The sequence below is a fragment of the Typopeltis vanoorti genome, chromosome 4 (assembly GCF_054136105.1).
Source record: "Typopeltis vanoorti isolate ZY-2024b chromosome 4, IOZ_Tvanoo_1.0, whole genome shotgun sequence".
Classification (NCBI taxonomy): Eukaryota; Metazoa; Arthropoda; class Arachnida; order Uropygi; family Thelyphonidae; genus Typopeltis; species Typopeltis vanoorti.
The window spans coordinates 71,755,946-71,775,769 of NC_143552.1; the positions used below are offsets into that span (position 1 = coordinate 71,755,946).

At 35.9% G+C, this 19,824-nt stretch overlaps 1 protein-coding gene across 3 annotated transcripts in view; it reads right to left on the reverse strand.

Moving 5' to 3' along the window:
* Positions 1–19,824, reverse strand: part of LOC150107401 (uncharacterized) — a 384,774-nt gene that overhangs the window by 86,828 nt on the left and 278,122 nt on the right. For all 3 annotated transcript variants that reach the window (XM_090391269.1, XM_090391268.1, XM_090391270.1), the window contains exon 12: positions 3,671–3,712. In XM_090391269.1, coding sequence (XP_090247395.1) covers positions 3,671–3,712 — 42 coding nt within the window. The remainder of the gene's footprint in view (positions 1–3,670; positions 3,713–19,824) is intronic.

Below are 19,824 nucleotides of genomic sequence, written 5' to 3' on the forward strand. Positions count from 1 at the left end.
TGTTTTCTGGAACTGAAAATTTGAAAGTGGATGTTAGGAGAAAAATGCTAATTGTTTTTTCTTTTGCTTGTGCAATATACCATCTGTTGAGGTTGCAAAGTTTTTTAATGGTATATAGAGACATTTTTATTCTAGTCTTCAGAAACAACAGACAGTAAAAAATATCTATTCCTGAATAAAAATGAATATTCTGTGTATTATAAGACGTTGTTGATCTACACCAAAATACCAGCATATGTGAAATTGATAAGACGGAAGAACTGCTAATACTTAAAAAAAAAAAAAAAAAAAAAAAAAAAAAAAAAAAAAAAACCACTAATGAATTAAGGATTCCTGAAAGTGTGGATAATTCATATAATGATCGGATGTTATGTATACAAAGTCTCAGTAAACAAAATAAAATTATTGGAAAACGGAGCAAAATATACGCAAACCAGAGAAATGCACATAGCATGTGCAACAAATTTTATGAGATAATTTGCTGCTTCATCAAACCATATTTATTCCTGCAATACTCTTTCTTCATAAGTTTTTTGTTTGTTTTTTTAATTATGCCATCATAAATTCACTTATTCATGTTTAGATTTTTTCTGATTTGTGAACAGTGACTGGTTAGTTTGCCCTCTGTATCTCGTGAGTCACTGAGTGAAGTGTGAATTGTAATTTAATATTATTTCATTTGTTAGTTTTATGATTTTTTTTTTGCTTTTAAACTAAAATAATTTAATTTAGGATTAATTAATTAGTTGATTTTTTAATAAAATATGCCAGTCAATTTTTTTTATATATGAAATTGTACTAAAATCTATTAATTCTGAATACCTTCCCCTCCCCCACCCCAAGAATTAAAGATAATTAAAATTGATGCTTGGGGGTGGGGTGCTTAAGGGTCAAACTGTATAACTGAGAGGAGACCTCCACATAGCCTTTAAAGGAATGCGGAGAACCGACCAGGACTTCTGACCTAATGTCCAATCCTTACCTTCTCGTGATGTACCCTGTTGGATATCTACCTGGATACTGAACGAACGAGGATGGGCTCGCAATTTGGGATTTAGCCGACCAAATTGTATTCTTATTGGTTAAACCAAAATAAAAAATGATGGTACAACATGAAAAAATTTCATGCCGGCTGGGACATCGCCCGGTTAAACAGGGCCACCGTTATTTTCGCCAGGGAATCAGGGCGAACAGCAAAAAGTCAGTTACTGGAACAAATCTGAAAACACACCCCCAACTCAACATCACCAGAGTTAAAGATCGGTACTATCAACATAAGAAGCCTGAATGGCAAAGAAATGGAGCTATTAGATAAGTACCAGATCGACATTATAGGCGTGACTGAAACAAAAAAGACCAAAATGTGGAAAGGCAGCAGGAGTAGATGATATTCAACCAGAAATGCTTACTTAAGTATGGTGGTATACAAGTCTTACAGTGACTGCACTGCATTGTTCAGAAGGCCTGGACAGAGGGACTAATTCCAGATGATTGGAGTAGAGCTCTCATAGTACCTATATATAAAACGGGGAAATAAAAACTGAATGTGAGAATTACAGAGGTATTTCCCTACTGAGTGTTCCTGGTAAGATTTGTGCAAGTATACTTGAGAAACAGTTGAGAAGAATTGTGGAAGAAAAGCTTGGTGAAGAACAAGCTGGATTCAGGCCAAATAGAGGCTGTCAGGATCAGATCTTCACTTTATGACAAATAGCTGAGAAATCATGGGAATATAACAAAGATCTCTATTAAGTTTTGTCGATCTGGAAAAGGCATATGACAAGGAACCAAGAGAGAAGCTATTCAATACGCTACAGTTATATGGTGGTGTCAATGGGGCATTATATCAAGCAATACTTAGTCTTTATTTGAGTCGGCAGTTAGAATTGATGGATGTACAGGAAGATGGTTTAATGTTAAATCTGGTGTGAGACGAGGATGTACATTATCCCCTCCGTTATCCATTATCTATATGGATCACATTATGAAGGAAAGTGGTATTAAACATGATATCAGAATTGGAGATGTTAATGTCAGCTCTTTGCTTTTTGCGGATGATGTTATGCTTCTAAATTAATCCAATACAAGTCTGCAAGATTCCCTGACTAAATTGAATAACTATTGTAATAGATATGGTATGAAGGCAGCAATAACAATACAATGAAAATAGGTAGAATTGTTGAAAATGTCAACTGTGTTGTGAATGGGGAACCTGTGGAACAAGTAAAACATTTCAGCTACTTAGGCACAATTTTTAGTGAAGATGGTAAATTAAATATGGAAATAGACAACAGAATCAACAAAGCTGGTATTGTAGGAAGTCAATTGCATAAATTCATATGGAATAAGAGAGAAATTAGTCGGAACACTAAATTAGCTGTATACAAGACTGTGTTCAAACCAATTTTAACTTATGGATCTGAGAGCTGGGTCAGAAGTAAAACACTTGACCAAAGACTAGAGACAGCAGATATGACAGTCCTGGGAAAGATTAGAGGTGTGAACAGATGGCATCAATCGCAATATCATATTAAAAACGAGGATATTAGGAAAGAACTTGACATTGTCAGCATCCAGGAGTGCGTTAGCAGAACTAATCTCAGGTGGTATGGTCACTTAAACAGAATGGGTGAGGAAAGATTAGCAAAACAAGTGTTCTCTGCCAGGTTGGCAGCAAAACGACCCAGAGGAAGACCAAGATATAGGTGGATTGATACGGTACAATGTGCCTTAGATGATAGAAATATAAGATCTGATAATGATAATATTGGAGTCATGACAAATAACAGACTGATTTGGAGGAAAATTGTATATAGGAAGTTAGTAATGATGTAAATTTTTCATGTAGTACTATCATATCCTGTACACCCATTGAGGGTACATGTCAGGAATTTGATGATGATGATAAAATTGATGCAAAATGAAAATAATGTATTTATAGTTTACAGCAACAAATAATTACATAAAAAAAGCTAAAAGATGTTTATTGATGTAATTATTCAATTAAATCAATAATTATAAAAATTTATTGATGTAATTATTTGTCTCCAAGCTTTGCCCCCCCCCCCCCAAAAAAAAAATTCTTTTGATGGGCATCCATGCATACGGTCAAATTGAAGTGAAATTTTGCAGCACACCCAACTGAAATGGGCACGCAATGCCGCTGGTATATACATATGTCAGTATATAAGTATCAATGGTCAAAATCTCAAAGTGATATGTTATGAAATATCTAAAAATGGTGGTACTAAAATAACCTTCGCATTGCTTGCATATTCCCAAATATTTGCATAGTTAATTTTCAGAGGTTAGGGCTATTTAAATAAACATGGGTTTGAAGAAAATGACCAGAAAACATCTAAATGTTGAGAAATCAATGCTGTCAAAAATTCCTTGGGAGGATTAACACAAAAATAAATTTGAAAACAGACATAAAACTAATAATGAAATCTTGGAGTGAACTATCAGTATATTCTGTACAACCTTCAAGGAATTATAGTTTCTAAACATAGAACAAATTGCACCTGATATGACAGTGAAATACACAATGTATATTATTCAACATTACAATGCAAAATCTTTTAACAATAATCTTATTTTATTCAGAAGTAAAAAAGCTTTGAAGAAACAGACAATGGCTGGCATTACTGAGATTATAATGAATACTTACGTCAAACAAGAATGAGCACTGTAACTTTCTTTAAATAATGTCCTAAGAAAAAATAACTTTTATCAATGCAGTATAGCAAGGAAGGTTAATTTCAAAGACGTTTAACTCAATGTAAGCAAAACTATTTCTCATTAATTACTAATATTAATTCTTCCAGATAATTTCAAGTTAATGTTTTCGATTTCTAAATGTCCCTAATTAAAAATATTTGAAATTAATATAATGTTTTAAAACGTTAAAGGCAGCTGATCTGTCTCTTATTAAAATAAGCCACACAACAGGGAGTGATATTAGAATAAGAAATATGAGGGCTCATGTATCAACTGGCCTTAAGAGCATTTTATTTCGCTGCATCTGAAGGCAGGTATTCCTTCAGTAAATCTAGGTAAAATATACCAGTTTTCTAAAGACTTGTCATTCATGAAATTCGAACACATTTGAAGGGGAATTCTGCAATAATTCTGGATAAAATACATAATTTTTCTAAAGACATGTCAATCATGAAATAAAGGATAGTCTGATATGAATGTATAGAAATTATATGCCTGAAGCAACTAAGGAAGCCGGTATAAATTATGTATGTTAAGTATGCATTATATCATGTGCTACTATGAATGTGCCTAATAACGCATCTCATGCTGTATCGGCTGTCGCGCAGAATAATCAGAGCCGTGTTCAGGGCTTAGGCAGAGGGTCCTGTTCGAGAAGTATATTACAGTCTCCATTAAAAGTCAGTGATACTGTGAATGAGCAACACAGAATGTATAAGATTAATCTTAGATAGGAATTTTACATAGGTAGATGGAATGTTCCGGGGTTTACAGATGGGTACTCTTGAGATTGTCTGTAAAGAGATCGATAGGTATAAAATTGACATCTTGGGAATTACAGAGACCAGATGGAATGGAGAAGGTTACTTCAAAATACAGGATGTTAAGCTAGTTATTTACTCAGGTGGTGACTCAAAACATCATGGGGTAGCTGTGATACTGAAGACAGCTTAGGCAAGAAGCCTTCTTGGTTATAACCCCATTAATGATAGGATACTCTCCATTAGACTTAAGGCTCAGCCTACCAATGTATCAATTGTGGTAGTTTATGCACCCCACACGGATAGGCCTGAAGAAGAGAGTGAAGAATTTTATGAAAACTTACAAACTGTTTTGGACTGCCTACCAAGGAGAGACATACTGTACATCTTAGGAGACTTAAATGCAAAAGTGGGAAAGAGTATGAGAGTCACGCTGGCGTGTGGCATGTTTGGTCTGGGTGAACGTAACACCCATGGTGAAAGACTGTTGGAATTTGTCCGTGCTAACAGATTAGTTATTACCAATACCTGCTTCCAGAAACATCCAAGTATAGGCCATGACAGGCCTATACTTAGACATCTAACATTGATAGGTCAAGGCACCAGATTGATTACATCCTGGCTCTCCAGCAGTGGAAAATAAGCATCTCATCTGGAGCAGATTGTGGTACAGACCATCAGCTGGTAAGAGCCAAAGTAAGACTAAGACTCCGAAAACTTCCAGGTCAGGCACATTCCAGTAGATTGGATGTTAGAGTAATTCCTAGTGGGTTCACAGAAAAAACATCAACTTGGTTGGATGATTTTTTGGAGACCAATGAGGAAATCTCACCAGAAATGCTTTGGGAAGGAGTCAAGATGATAATACAGGATACTGCGAAGACATATCTCGGCCCAATAAGAAAACCAAGAGACCCATGGATATCAGATTCAACATGGGAACTAATCAAAAGAAGGCAGTTGGAAAAACAAAGAGCCACAGAGACCGAAGAATACAAGAGATTACATAGAGAAAGAGCCATCAAGCAGGACAAGGAAAAGTTCTATACTAATAAATGTGAAGAAATAGAGTTCCAGATGAGAAGGCATAATTATAAAAGGATGTTTTATTTAGTTCGTGATTTAAAGCAAAAGTTTAAGCTTAAATTGAATGTCATCAAAGACAGGAATGGATCATTACTAATAGAAGAGTTGGAAATCAAAAACAGATGGAAAGAATAGTGTGAGGAACTGTACAGCAGAGTGGATAAAGAAAATGTGGAGCCCTCCCACCAAGAAAATTTTGATTTGGAACCTCCTCCACTTAGGCATGAAGTTGAAAGAGCAGTTAAGCAGCTCAACAGCAATAAGGCCCCAGGTGCAGATGAAATCCCAGCAGAGTTAGGCCACAGGGGATGGAGGGATAAGAGTGTTTCATAGATTGATTACAAGGATATGGGAGACAGGATCATGGCCTAGAGACTGGAAGAAGTCAGTTTTCATACCACTACACAAGACAGGTGATATGAAGGCATGCAAGAATTATAGTACTATTAGTATGATATCTCATGCAAGCAAAATTTTATTAAAGATCATGCTAAATAGGATTGAGGCCAAAGTTGAGGCAGAGATGCCCGAGGAACAAGCAAGTTTTAGGAAAGGTAGGGGCACCAGAGATCAGATCCTTTGTCATAGACAGATCATAGAAAAATATAAAGAATTCAGACTCTCTCTGGTAATGTGTTTCTTAGACTACTCTAAAGCTTTTGACTGTGTTGAGCATGTGAAACTGTGGGAAGTAATGAAAAGAATGGGTTTTCCTCAACACACTATCACGTTGATAGCCAACTTGTATAAGGAACAAGAAGTCACAGTAAGAACAGGTGTTTGGTTGACTGACTGGCTTCAAGTTGGAAAAGGATGTTTACTTTCTCCTCACTTGTTTAGTATATATGCAGAGGACATCATGCGTGAAGCATTGGATGAGCTCAGGACAGGAATTAGGATAGGAGGTAGATTGATCAGTAATCTGAGGTATACTGATGATACAGTACTCCTTTGTAATGACATGGAAGAACTAGAACTAATTCTTAACAAAGTTAACAAGATCAGTAATAACAGAGGACTTCAACTCAATTCTAGCAAGACAAAGATCATGGTTCTCAAAGGAAAAACAAACAGAGAAGCTCTTGAGAAACAAGTGTACCTTAATGAAGAAAGAATTGAGGAAGTCAGCAAGCTTGAGTACCTGGGATCCATTATTAATGTGAAGAATTGCTTTTCAGAAGATGTCAGAAAAAGGTTAGGAATGGCTAAAACAGCAGAGACCTGTCTAAAATCTGGAAGGATGGATCTATCTCTATGGGAACAAAGTTGAGGATTTTAGATGCAGTTGTTTTTCTAACAGCGACTTATGGATGCGAGACTTGGAACCTAAAGAAGTCAGATAAGAAACGGATATCTGCTTTTGAGATGTGGTGTTACAGAAGTCTGTTGAGGATATCATATACTGAAAGGCGTACAAATGAATGGGTGTTAGAAAAGATTAGTAGAACTTTAAGGCTCCTTAAGGATATTGACAGAAGAAAGTTAAAATATTTTGGACACATAGAAAGGATGGAAGGAGGACTTCTCAGAACAGTAATAGAAGGCAAAGTTCCTGGAAAAAGAGGCAGGGGGTAGACCATCAATGAGATGGATGGATGGATGGCATGTGTGGAGTGATTGATCTTCAGAGAGAGTTGAGACCGCCAGAAAAGCAAACAACAGGACTACATGGTGAGGCCTGGTGTGGAACATCACCGAGCATCGGAGTGACCATACGGCATCAGTAGATGCCCAGTGAACATAGAGAGAGAAAGTATGCATTCTCTAGATGGTTTTCTGGAGGAAAACTACTTCCATAGATTGGCTAACTTACCTTAAGCTCCATCCCAAAACAAAGTGAGAGGAAAGATTATCTAAAGATTTCATTTAATTCTTCTTCTTCATCTCATTTTTAACTAATTTTATTTTCCTTGAGAACACATGGTGTCACTTTGATTATAATCAGTCATCTCCTGATGATGTACAGGATAAGTTTTAATTATTTCTCATTTCCTTTTATAATTTCCTCCAAATTAATCCATTATTTGTTAGGTATCCAACATGGTCAGTGACCATTTTAGTCTTCTAAGGCACTATACTAAAGCACAAGTTTAAGCTGAAATCGAATGTCATCAAAGACAGGAATGGAGAAGTATTAGCAGAACTAGAAATCAAAAACAGATGGAAAGAGTACTGTGAGGAACTGTACAGCAGAGAGGATAAAGAAAATTTTGAGGCGTTCCTCTCACCAGGAAAGTTTTGATTTTCCTGGGGTTGGAACTTCCTCTACTTGGGCATGAAGTTGAAAGAGCAATTAAACAGTTGAACAAGAATAAGGCCTTTGGTGCAAATGGAATCCCAGCAGAGTTAATTAAGGCCACAAGAGATGGAGTGATAAGGGTTTCACAGATTGATTACAAGGATATCAGAAACAGGATCATAGCCTAGAGACTGGAAGAAGCCAGCATTCATACCACTGTACAAGAAGGGAGATCTGAAGGATTGCAAGAACTGTTTAATCTCTCATGCAAGCAAGATTTTATTAAAGATCATTAAAAATCTAAACAGGATTGTGGTCAAAGTTGGAGAAAGAAGTGTCAAAAGAGCAAGCAGGTGTTAGGAAAGGCAAGCTTAGATTACTGAAAAGTATAAAGAATTTAGACTCCCTATGATAATGTGTTTCATAGACTACTATAAAGCTTTTGATCATGTTCAGCCTATGAAATTGTGAGAGGCAATGAAAATAATTTTTCTTTAGCACATTATCAGGTTGATAGCTATGCAAAAGTGAGCAAGAAGCCACAGTAAGAACAGGTGTTGGATTAACTGATTGGCTTCAGGTTGGCAAAGTTTCTTACTTTCTCCTGATCTGTTTAGGATCTATGCTGAAGACATCATGAGATTAATACAGAAATTAGGTTAAGCAGCAGATTGATCAGTGATTTGAGGTATGCTGAAGATACAGCACTCCTATGTAATCACAAGGAGGAATTATGAATTCCTGACAAAGTCAATGAGATCAGTAAGAACAGAGGATGTCAATTCAATCTTAGCAAGACAAAGATTATGGTTCTCAAAGGAAATATAGACAAGGAAGCTCCTGAGAAACGAGTGTACCTTAATGGAGAAAGAATTGAGAAAACCAGCAAGTTCGAGTGCCTGGGATACATTGTATGTGAAGAATTGCTGTTCAGAAGATTCAGAATAGCTACAACAGTCAGAGACTTGTCTAAAATCTTGAAGGATGAGTCTATCTCCACAAGAACTAAGTTGAGGATTCTGAATGCAGTTGTTTTACCAACAGTGACTATTCAATGTGAGACTTAAAGAAGTCTACTACCATGACAATTCACCACTGTCAACCTACCACAATTATTCTTTCTCTTGCTTGCCTTACAACAGAAGAATTTCCTGGAATTAACCCTGGCTTGACTAGCCAAATCTCATCTCATACTGAACTTTTTTTTAAAATTACCATGCTTGTCACTCCTAGCTTGCACTTTATACTCTTCATGGATCAGATCGCCATCAACTGTCTTGTACCTCCTCCATAGCATTTTCTTTTCCAGCACAGCTTGCTTGATTTCATAGTTCATTCATTTCACTCCTACTCTATTGCTTAACCCTTGGTATACAGTTATAAATTGCTTGTATCAGATACTGCCTTATGAATTTCAATGTACTGTTGACATCTTTTCTGCACAACTCATCTACTCAATGTATTGATGCTAGTTGACTACAGAGCTTTCCATAATCGTCCACTTATACATCCACATATATCGGCTTTTGGAAGGAACTTTTCTTGATTTATCACTTCCCAAAACATGTATCTCATGATCACTCTCACCAACTGGCAGCAGTGTCAATAGGTCATTAACAACTACTGCATCTTGTGATGTTATTACCAAATCTATTAAAACACTAAAGCCTCTAATTACTTCAGTTGCATGCTGATTAAGATATTTATCCCTCAAAAATTCAACAAACACACTCCTCTTGTTCCCATACACTATCTCCTTTCATTCTATATTCCTGTAATTAAAGTCTCCCATCAGGATCACCTTTTTACATGCCCAACAAATTTGCCTAAACAATACACAATCAATATTGTCTGCATTCCCTGGCCTATAATAGCATCATATATACTATCCTGTTAATTTCAATTTCACACACCAGAGATTCAAAATCTGCACATATACTATCAATTTCCACACTTTGTGATGCAATTCTTCTGCAAACATTAACAGCACTCCACCTCCTCTTTCCATCTTCCCATCCTTTGTATATCCTTCCATTTCTCTTCCTGACATCAAACAACCAAGTTTCACTTATGCAAATTATCTTTGGACATTCTGACTCAATCAATACGACAAACTCAGCTCTCTTATTTCGAATACACCTTCTGTTATCCAACAAAAGAAGATATGAAAAAGTGGGATTTCTTCGGCAAAATGAAGATGTTATATCATTCAGCTTATCTAATGCCATAAAAATTATTATTGGGAATTTCAATGATAAGGTTGAACAGGAAGATATTTAATTTAATAATCTGTATCAACAGAGAGAAACTTGATATATATTGCTATAAGTAAAAATATGATTATATCCTAACACATGCTCTCCTCTTAAAGACATCCATAAAAGGACATGGATATCCCCAGATGGAATAATATTTAATCAAATTGGTCATGCACTTATAAATAAAGATCAGCATCAAGGAAGTAATAAGTAGTATGGATCGTAATATAGAAAAGCTTGCTCTGATTGCAATCATTATCTGGTCAAAATTAAATACAGGTGGAGAATCTCAGTGAAGAAACAAGAAAGACATGAAAGAACAGTAAAGTTTAACCTGCAGAAGCTTAAAAAAATTGAAGCTAAAACTTTTGAAGTTGAAGAGAAAAAAAATAAAGGCCAAAAATATAGATTAGAACAGAACATAGAAAGAACTGGACATACATTAAATCATGAATTCTGAATACTGCAGAAGAAACTCTGAAATATGAAAATAAGCAAAAGAAAGGATATTGATTTGATGAAGAATGTGCTCAAGCAGTAATAAAAAGAAATAAAGCATACAAAGCATTTCTTGCAGGACCAACCACAACTAGGATTAAAGCAGGAAAATAAAAAATTTAAAAAGAAAATGAAACAAGGAGATAAAATCTGTAGAAGAAAGAAAAGACAAGCCTTGAATGAAATGACATGCACAATGGAACAAGAAACAGAGAACAAGGGCAAGCTTATAATACAATTATGCAAATTAAGGATATAAGCCTGGGCTAGATGCATGCTGAGATGGATAGGAAACATGTTAACAAATAAAGAAAAAGGGAAAAACAGATGGAAAATATTATATATTATTAATATAGAAAATCTTTCCATGAATTGCTAAATAAAATTAGCTCTGCAACACAAAATAATACCAACTACCATTGAAAAGCTGATTTTGTAGAGCTAGCATTAAGGAAGAGCTGAACTATATAATACATTCACTTGGAACAGCAGTTACTGAAAGCAGGAGGAAAGAAACGAGAAGACAAAATATATGAATTGATTTTAACCATATGGAAGAAAGAGGAAATGCCAAAAGAATGGAGAAAGTGTCTGATCTGCCTGATACATAAGAAAAATGGCAAAACAGTTTGTGAAATTATAGAGGTATTTCTCTGTTATGTATAACATACAAAATACTTACCTCTACTTGAAGAAAAGATTCAACTCATTTACGGAGAAGATAACTGGAGGAAGAGGTCCATGAAGGAGGTTTCATGAAAGACAAATCCACAACTGATCGGATACATATAATTAAACAATGATTAGAGGCACTTTGGGAATTTAACCTCTCTACCGGCAGTGGTGGATGAAATGGTGAGACCAAACTGCACTTCTTATCCATGTTACTGAATAGGTGTTACAGAATCGTATCCAGATTTTGCTGAATGTCCATAGATGACTTGGCCAGTTGGGGGTGTTAATATAAATAGTTATCATATTTTTGTTGATTTTCCAAAAAGCATATGACACCATTAATAGAGGGAAATTATACATTCTGGTAGAAAGGCTTATATGTTGCATATTCATATTCATTATTTTCCAGAAAATTACGACATACATTGAATATTAATTATAATAACTTTAATTACTACTTTCAATATTTTGGCTGAAGTTGTGAGGATGAATGCTTCCTAAATTTGGAGCAATTTCATGGATCCAAATTTTTTGAGTTTCATTTTCATAAAATTATGGAGACTACAACTGTGTTAGGAATAATTACTTTAATTTCCCAACGTTTCGACCTTCAAATTAAGGTCATCACTGGAGTACACACACAGAGAGAGAGAAGCTATATTACATTTCAAACAGCATGTCAAAGTGACATTGATTTGATCAACTGTTATTCTACTATCGTGACCTATAGTAGGAGGAAAAAACCCTACCTCAAATATATATATCCTGTTTATAACACTACCAGAGAACAAATTCATAATAATACTTTTAATACAGCAACAGTGGTGGTCTAATCAATAATTTAACATAAATTTTAAATCTAAGATACTGAATTAAGTCCTAATTATAATTTAAAATGAACTCTCAGAACAAATGGTTATGTGGGTAGAATATGGAACATCCACATTCATGGGATTTTTAAACCACCATTATTGTTAAAATTAGGGTAGTTGATAAGAATTTCACAGGGTTCTTTAAATTTGTGTTCATACCACAGTTTGGTGTGAACAAGTGCCTTTCCAGTCAATTCTGTGTAGAATATTCAAGGCATAATCAGAAAGCCAAGATTTACCAGAGTTATTAAATTTAATGTGTTATTTATGTTCCTTTTTTTCTGATAGGAATAGTGGATCCACTTTCACCTATATAAAGCAAATTATGGGTATGCTGAATACAGTATACTCCAGGATGGGCCAGTGGAGGAAGTGGATCCTTGGAGTAGTTGCATAAGTTCTTTAATTTGGCAGGAGGTTTAAAGGTGTCATTAAGATTGTATTTCTGTAGTGTTCTGTTTATTTTATCTGATATCCCTTTAATATAAGGACGGCTACAGTTTCATTGTGATCTAGTTTATTTATTTATTTTTTTAGGTGCAGCTTGTAAAGAATTTTATTCATAGTATTTTTGCTGTAGCCATTTGATATATGGGCACCAGATATCTAATATCTGGTGCCCATGTGGCCAGTTAATGAAAACATTGTCAACATACCTTTAGTATGCTGACAATGTTTTCATTAACATTGTCAACATTCACAACAAACCAGCCTTTGGGTTTTAAAGTAAAGGAATCTAAAGCATGGTGCTTAAAAGTTTCCATATGGGGTGGGGAGAAATAACAGCAAGCCCTTGGCTGTGCCTTCTTTTTGCAGGTAAAAAAGTATTTTGCCACACAAATTTATTGAGATTTAGAAAGTTACTCAGGGCTAAGGCAGATTCCAGTAATAGCTTCTCACATTTGTATTTGCAGTGATGGGTGTCCATAGCATTGTCAACAAGTACAGAGTGGCTGTTATGGTGGAACTGGATGTAGTTCATATGTTTCAAAAATTCTGATATTGGCTATCCTGCCTCTTAGATCAGAGTAGGACAGTTTGAAACTGCAAGAGACCTGGCAAATACCTGGTAGGTCTAGGGAATGTGGCTGGTTTGGTGGAGTGGAAAAGGAATGCCAAATTTTTTTTTTATTTTTTTATGTGGTCTTAAGTGTTGTAAGGTTGTATTTGCTTTAGGATAATTTTTTTGATGTGCCTTGGATATATGGAATGGCGACAGATTTTGTGTAATCTCTATTCTGAAGGGAAGGGTTTGGGATTTTGTGGGGATTGCAGCCTGTGACTCCTTTCATATGCTCCTCAAGAAGGTCACCTCTTGGCCTGTGGAAGTTACTGATAAACTAAAACCATATAATTATAGATCCCTCCCACCCCCATGACACATATGAGCTACCAAAAATCCATAAACAGAATGTGCCATTATGCCACATTGTGGATGACACTGATTCACTCTCATACAAATTAGATAAACATTTAACCATAGTGATCTCACAATATAATGCAACACTCCATGTATATAAAACTCAGCCCACTTTAAAGTCAATATAAACCTCACATGCCAAGTGTCAGTTTTAATGCCTTCTTTCTATTTGCTAATGTCCCACTTAAAGATACCTCAGACCTTATCCAAGCTATAGTTTCTCCTGATATCTCTAGGGCCCTCAGAATCAGACATACTGACTGGTATCGAATGTAAAGGGTATACAGTATTTTTAGGAAGGATAGACAGGATGGGAGAGGAAGGGGGTGTGCTGCTAATGATATCTGATGACTTGAATCCAGTTGGAGTTGAGACCTATGATTATAGTACTACTACTAACAGTATTTCATATGGCAGTGAGTTTGAAGCCATCTGGTGTGACGTGGAATCTAACAAGATCAATTACATAGTGGGGTGTTGTTACAGACCTGGAGGATCAAAGACTTTCATGGAGACTTTTGAAGAGAAAGCCTTAAACTCTGCCACCGCATAAGCCCACCATTTGGCTATGCTACATAGATGATGTGTTCTCTATTTGATTACATCGCCTGGATACTCAACAGTTTCCTAACACATCTTAACAATCAACATCACAGGATCTAATTCACCTTAGAAAAGGAAAACAATAGTCCCTTCCCAGACCCTCTGATTATACACCAGCCTGATGGATCATTGGCATTCTCAGTTTAGGAAACCCACACATACTGGTAGATACATTTACCAATAGTTACTCCTCCCCTCCCAACAATATGGGAATATAAAAACCCTATAGAACAGGACAAAATTAATCAGTTCTGATAGCAGTGCCTAACTACTGAACTTAACCATATTCTTAACACTTTCTTAGCCAATGGTTACAATCATGCAAAATCCAAAAAATATTAAAACCCAGTAACCCCCCTCCCCTCCTGACTTCCCTTCAGAACAGAGATTACACAAAATCTATCACCATTCCATATATCCTGGGTGCATCCAAAAAGTTATCCTAAAGGAACCCTCATGATGCGTCATGACAATAATAAAAAAAACTTTACAACCATTTTGTAAATCTTGAATGATGGCTCTATCAAGAATAGAACCGCTCCATTCAAGATTTAACAAGAGAACAATATCAAGCAAAAGCACACTTGTACTCTGGGCAAAACAGACATAATATGTGAAGATGCAGATATTAACTTTGCTTAAAAAGGAATTAAAATATAAAAGAAGAGGTTGAATCTTAAATTAAAATGAAATCGAAGGAGGAAATAAATATTAAATTGTACTATGTTTAAGGTTATTGTCTAAAATAGATGGAATCTTAATTTGTCAAAAACATCAATGTTAAAATATGCCATGTATGAAGTCGTGTATCATCATGTGAATGAAAGTTCAAAGGTTTTGCAGTTTGACCACCAAAGATGACGTAATGAGCGATGAGTAGGCATTCGTGGAAAGCGCAAGAAATTCGCATTCTCCCAAAAAAAGCGATGCGCATACAACGAGGTGACAGCAAATGGGAGAGTGTCGTAGACAAGTTTGGAGTGCGGAAAGAGGGTGCTATAATGGGGTTTAAAACGGATTCACATCGTTGAGAGGGGCCTTTTTTCACTTCCTTTTACATTTTTCTCCTGGTTCCTGTGGTGTTCTCCGGTCGCGTATGCCCTCCCCGTGGGTCTCCTGCTCGAAGTTCCCGAGCGGATCAGCATGCCTGATACCCGACAAGACGTGTAAAGACGGCAAAGCGGCAGCATGTTACCAGTTGCTGAGCGACGCGAATCTAAGAAAATATAGCACCATATGACGGCAGTGTTCGAGTTTTAGACCATTGGGTGTGGATTTAACTGATGAGAAAGCAGCAAAGGATTCCTTTGAAGGTAAATCGTGTTAAAAATGGCAACGCAAAAAGTTCGTAAGTCCAGAAGAAACAAGTGGCTAATTCAGGATGAGCACATGACTCCCACGTGGCGGCAATCCATCGTACAGAGGGACAATCTATAACAAAGAACAGAAGGAACGATCGAGAAAACATCTAACAAGGTGGTAATGTACAAATCTTCCCTTTTATGTGTTATCTATTGGTGACGAAGGTGTAAAATGGACAGAGTTTAGAAAGGAAGAGAGAGAGATTTTTGAGACAGTTTCCTGTGTTATGTAAAAATCGAATTGGACTGGTAGTCCACGTTCATAAGTTATCTAGACCAAGTTTAATGTGTATGGGTCGTTAGTAGCAGTAATCTAGTTTAATACCGACATCCATGTTTGTGATATAGATGAACATAGATTCTCATGAGTGTGTTTGAATAGCCTGTCTGTTTGATTATTATTACCCTGCTTTACTTGTATTTTAGTATTAACTTTGATTTGCTTGATTATGTGTGTTGTTTAAATTGTATTGTTCTTAGATAAATAATAAATGTGTTTTCCCATGTATACCTGAGTTTGTCTGAGTAAGAGATTGAATTTTACCACACACGAAAATATCGAACCTATGTTTAGAGGAAAAAAGGGGAATTTAAGATTGTCAAGGCCATGACTGTATACTGAGAACTCAATCTACATAAGGTATTACTTGAATTCTGGGAAAGTTTCTTCGGATAAGAGTTTTTTCTATCCTAGAGTTCTGACTGGCGTAGCATAAACAAATAAATTTCGTCAGAGCTCGAAGAGAGAGAGAAACGGCCCCAGAAAGTCAGTTTAGAAGCCAGATCTCAGTAGGCACAAGGAGAACAACAGAGGTAAAATATTCACGAAAACAACGACGTAACAATTTACAGACCATATTAAAAAATAATAATAAAATAAAATAAAAAAACTAGCAAAAACTGCTCCACCAAAGACCAGCCACATTCTCTGGACCTACCAGGTGTCTACCAAATCCCCTGCAGTTTAAAACCATCCTACTTTGGCTAAACAGGTAGGACAGCCAATATCAGAATTTCGGAACACACGGACTACATATGGTTCCACCATTATAGCCACTCTGGACTTGCTGAACATGCTCTGGGCACCCACCACAGGATATGCTGGGAGAAGGACACTCTACTGCATCATGGCAAATACAAACATGAGAGGCTATTCCTGGAATCTGCCACAGTTCTGAGAAATTTTCCAAACTTCGATAAATTTGAGTGCATGAAACTTCCCCAAATTGGGAAACACTAAGCTTCCGTATATAGCCATTTAGGATTCTAGATCTGACTTTGGTTTATTTTTATTACTTATTTAGTAATAAAAATAAACAGCCTTATTTACTCAGTGTTAATACGTGCATGCACATATTGTTCTGTGATCCCTGAGGCAATGTAACACTGCCAAAATATCAGAAGCGTTAATTCGTCATCGTATGTTACGCTTTTGTGCAGGCCTACACATTTTACCACGTAAGCTTCCATAACTGATGATCCTGCGGAATAGGTTGGTTGCTCTTTATTCCTGGTAGTATCCCATGTCTGACAAAGTGTGTGTTCACCAGGCCGGTTTGCCTGCTTTGCAGGAGGGAAAACCCCAGGATAAACTGGGGAAAAAATCCTGCTGTCCATGCCCAAGACCAGCTAACATGGCTATGGCTGAGGAAGATCCTTAACCTCCTCACGTCATCGACGGGAATCAAACCTAGGACACTCCTTCCCCAGGCATACGGTTGTGAAGTGCATAGCCATTAGGCTAACCACAAGGACAGTGTTAATTAAAGTATTATACTTAATATGACATTATCATACACTAGGAATACCAGATAAGCCAGCAAAACTTACAAGGTTAGCAATGAAACATTTATAAGCACAGGTTAAATTACAAAATGACTTAACAGATCTCTTTCCAATAACACAGGGATTAAAATAAGGTGATAATCTAGTTCCAATACTTTTTAACTTAGCTATGTAATACATTATTTGACTGTTGTCAATAGATACTAAAGACACTTTAATAAACAAATCAGTGCTGACTGCAGCATATATAGATGACATCATCATCATCATGTTAAGAACCAAACAAAAAGTGGAAGAAACATAACTAGAAAAATCAGTACAAGAAATAGGGCCAAAAATGAATAAAAGATTAATACCAGGCAGAATCAGTTAAGTGCTGTGTGGGAAATTTGGAAACTTTGAAATAGAAAAATTGGAACAATTTAAATAATTAGGAGTAACAATCACTAGCCAACCAAATGAGATGGTGGAAATGCAGAACTGAATGAAGGGATGTAATCAGACAGGCTTCCTATTCTCTCTTATGTGTGCTCAGCTCAAAAGATTTTTTTTTGTTTAACTTTAGTTTTCGCAAGTTAAACAAATATAAATCAATAATCCACCAAGTTAGTACCTATGGATGTGAAACCTGGATATTTATGACAGGGGTGGGGAATTTGATTTCATCTTTTAAAAGGAAGATCCTTAAAAATATATTTGGCCAAGTGAATGATAATGGTCTCTCTATAGGACAAGGACAACCATATTCTAGATCATCTTTATAAAGACCCCACAATATCTAGTATAATCAAGTTCAAAGAGCCGTAATGGATATGGTATTTTTTTGTATGGAAAATGACAGTATTCTTAAGATAATAAACAGTAAAATTCTTGGCAAATCTTTTACAAGATGGATAGGCACTATTAGTCAAGATAGTAATATACATTGGACATTGTAATATACACCATATTACAATGTCCAAACTGGAGAAGTGAAGTTTTGGACAGACAGGGTTTGAGGCAACAAATCTGGGAAGCCAAAGCTCGATTTGGCTGTAGAGCCAGCCATAAGAAGAAGATTCAATTTAGTTTAAAGAATCCAAAGACTATCGAACACATACTGATTTACTTGTTAGGAACTTTTGGTATACTACCTTCTCTTATATGACTGCCTCTGACTTTCTGGGTCCACCATGAAGTTCTGATTTTTCTATGCTTGTAGGTAACTTCACCACCTGCTTCCCTAGCTGAATCAATGTTTTCTTCCGAGTTTGCTAATGGGTATCAAAGGTGCGATTCTTGTCTTCAAAAACTCTTTTTTTTTTCTTTTTTTTTTTTCTTGATTAATATTTGAGTCTACAGTTTACTTCTTGAAAGCAGTTGGAATGATTCTTTTTAAAACTTTCTTATGCACTTTTCTTTTCAATATGACATTTAATTTTATCCCACTCAATAGTAAATGGTGATTACTTTCTATTTCAAATCCTCTGTGTACTCTTGTGTCCTGAACCAGCATGAAGATATCACTATGAACAACATCATAGTCCATGAGACTTCTTGTCTTCTCTCCATTTAAATTTATGTTCATCTTTATGCTGAAAGACTGTATCAATAATGATCAGCCCATGTCCTGAAAAAACATCCAGCAGGTACTTACTATTACTATCAGCTTTGCTCTTTTCTTCATTTCCCAAAACATTTCTGTATGTCTGCTATTCATCTCCTATTCTGCTGTTAAGATCTCTAACGAGGCCCAACTTTTTCTAATGATTCAATAAATTCTCCCGCTTCTTCCTTAGCAGAATGTTCCATGGGACCATAGGCACAAATAACTCTTATCATCCAACTCCACATTCTGATGTTTGCCCACCACTCTGCTTGTTACTTCCTGCCATTCACGAATCTTAGCTTCATGTTTATAGTTGAATACTATAGCTACTCCTTCCTTCCCTGATCATTATTGTCTGAATATAACATCTTGTAATGGTTATTTAGAAGAATCTCACTTTTTTTTTTTCCAGTAATACCAACTGTGTCGACCTAGTATATCTCTAGTTCTGCCAGTTCCACTTTTTTTGTTGATGATTCTTATGTTGAAAGTGCCAACTATGGTAATTTTGCTGATGGTGATTTCGAGTGTGTTCCAATAGCTTCCTTTCAGTTTAAACTACATTTACAAGACATGCTAACAATATACATATCTGCTTTGATATGGAAACAACATCTGGTTAAAGTCAAAAATAACTAACCAATAAAGATATATTGTACAATTTATTATAAACAAGAAATGAAATTTAACCTAATTAAACAATATATTATGCTATATGCCATATTATTAACTTCTTACCTTGTTTGGTGAATTTGCAAACATATCTGAGTAGAGAGATTAAAAATCTACTATGAGAGAGAGAGCTGGCAATCCAGTTGCAAGTCTGAAGACAGACCATAAGATGAAAGCATACTGAAAAATCCTTTGTGAGAAACCTAACAAAATTCATTATCTATGAAAAGCAGCAACTTGGGTTTCTGAATGTTTCTATCCAAATGTGGATGATAAAAGCAATCAC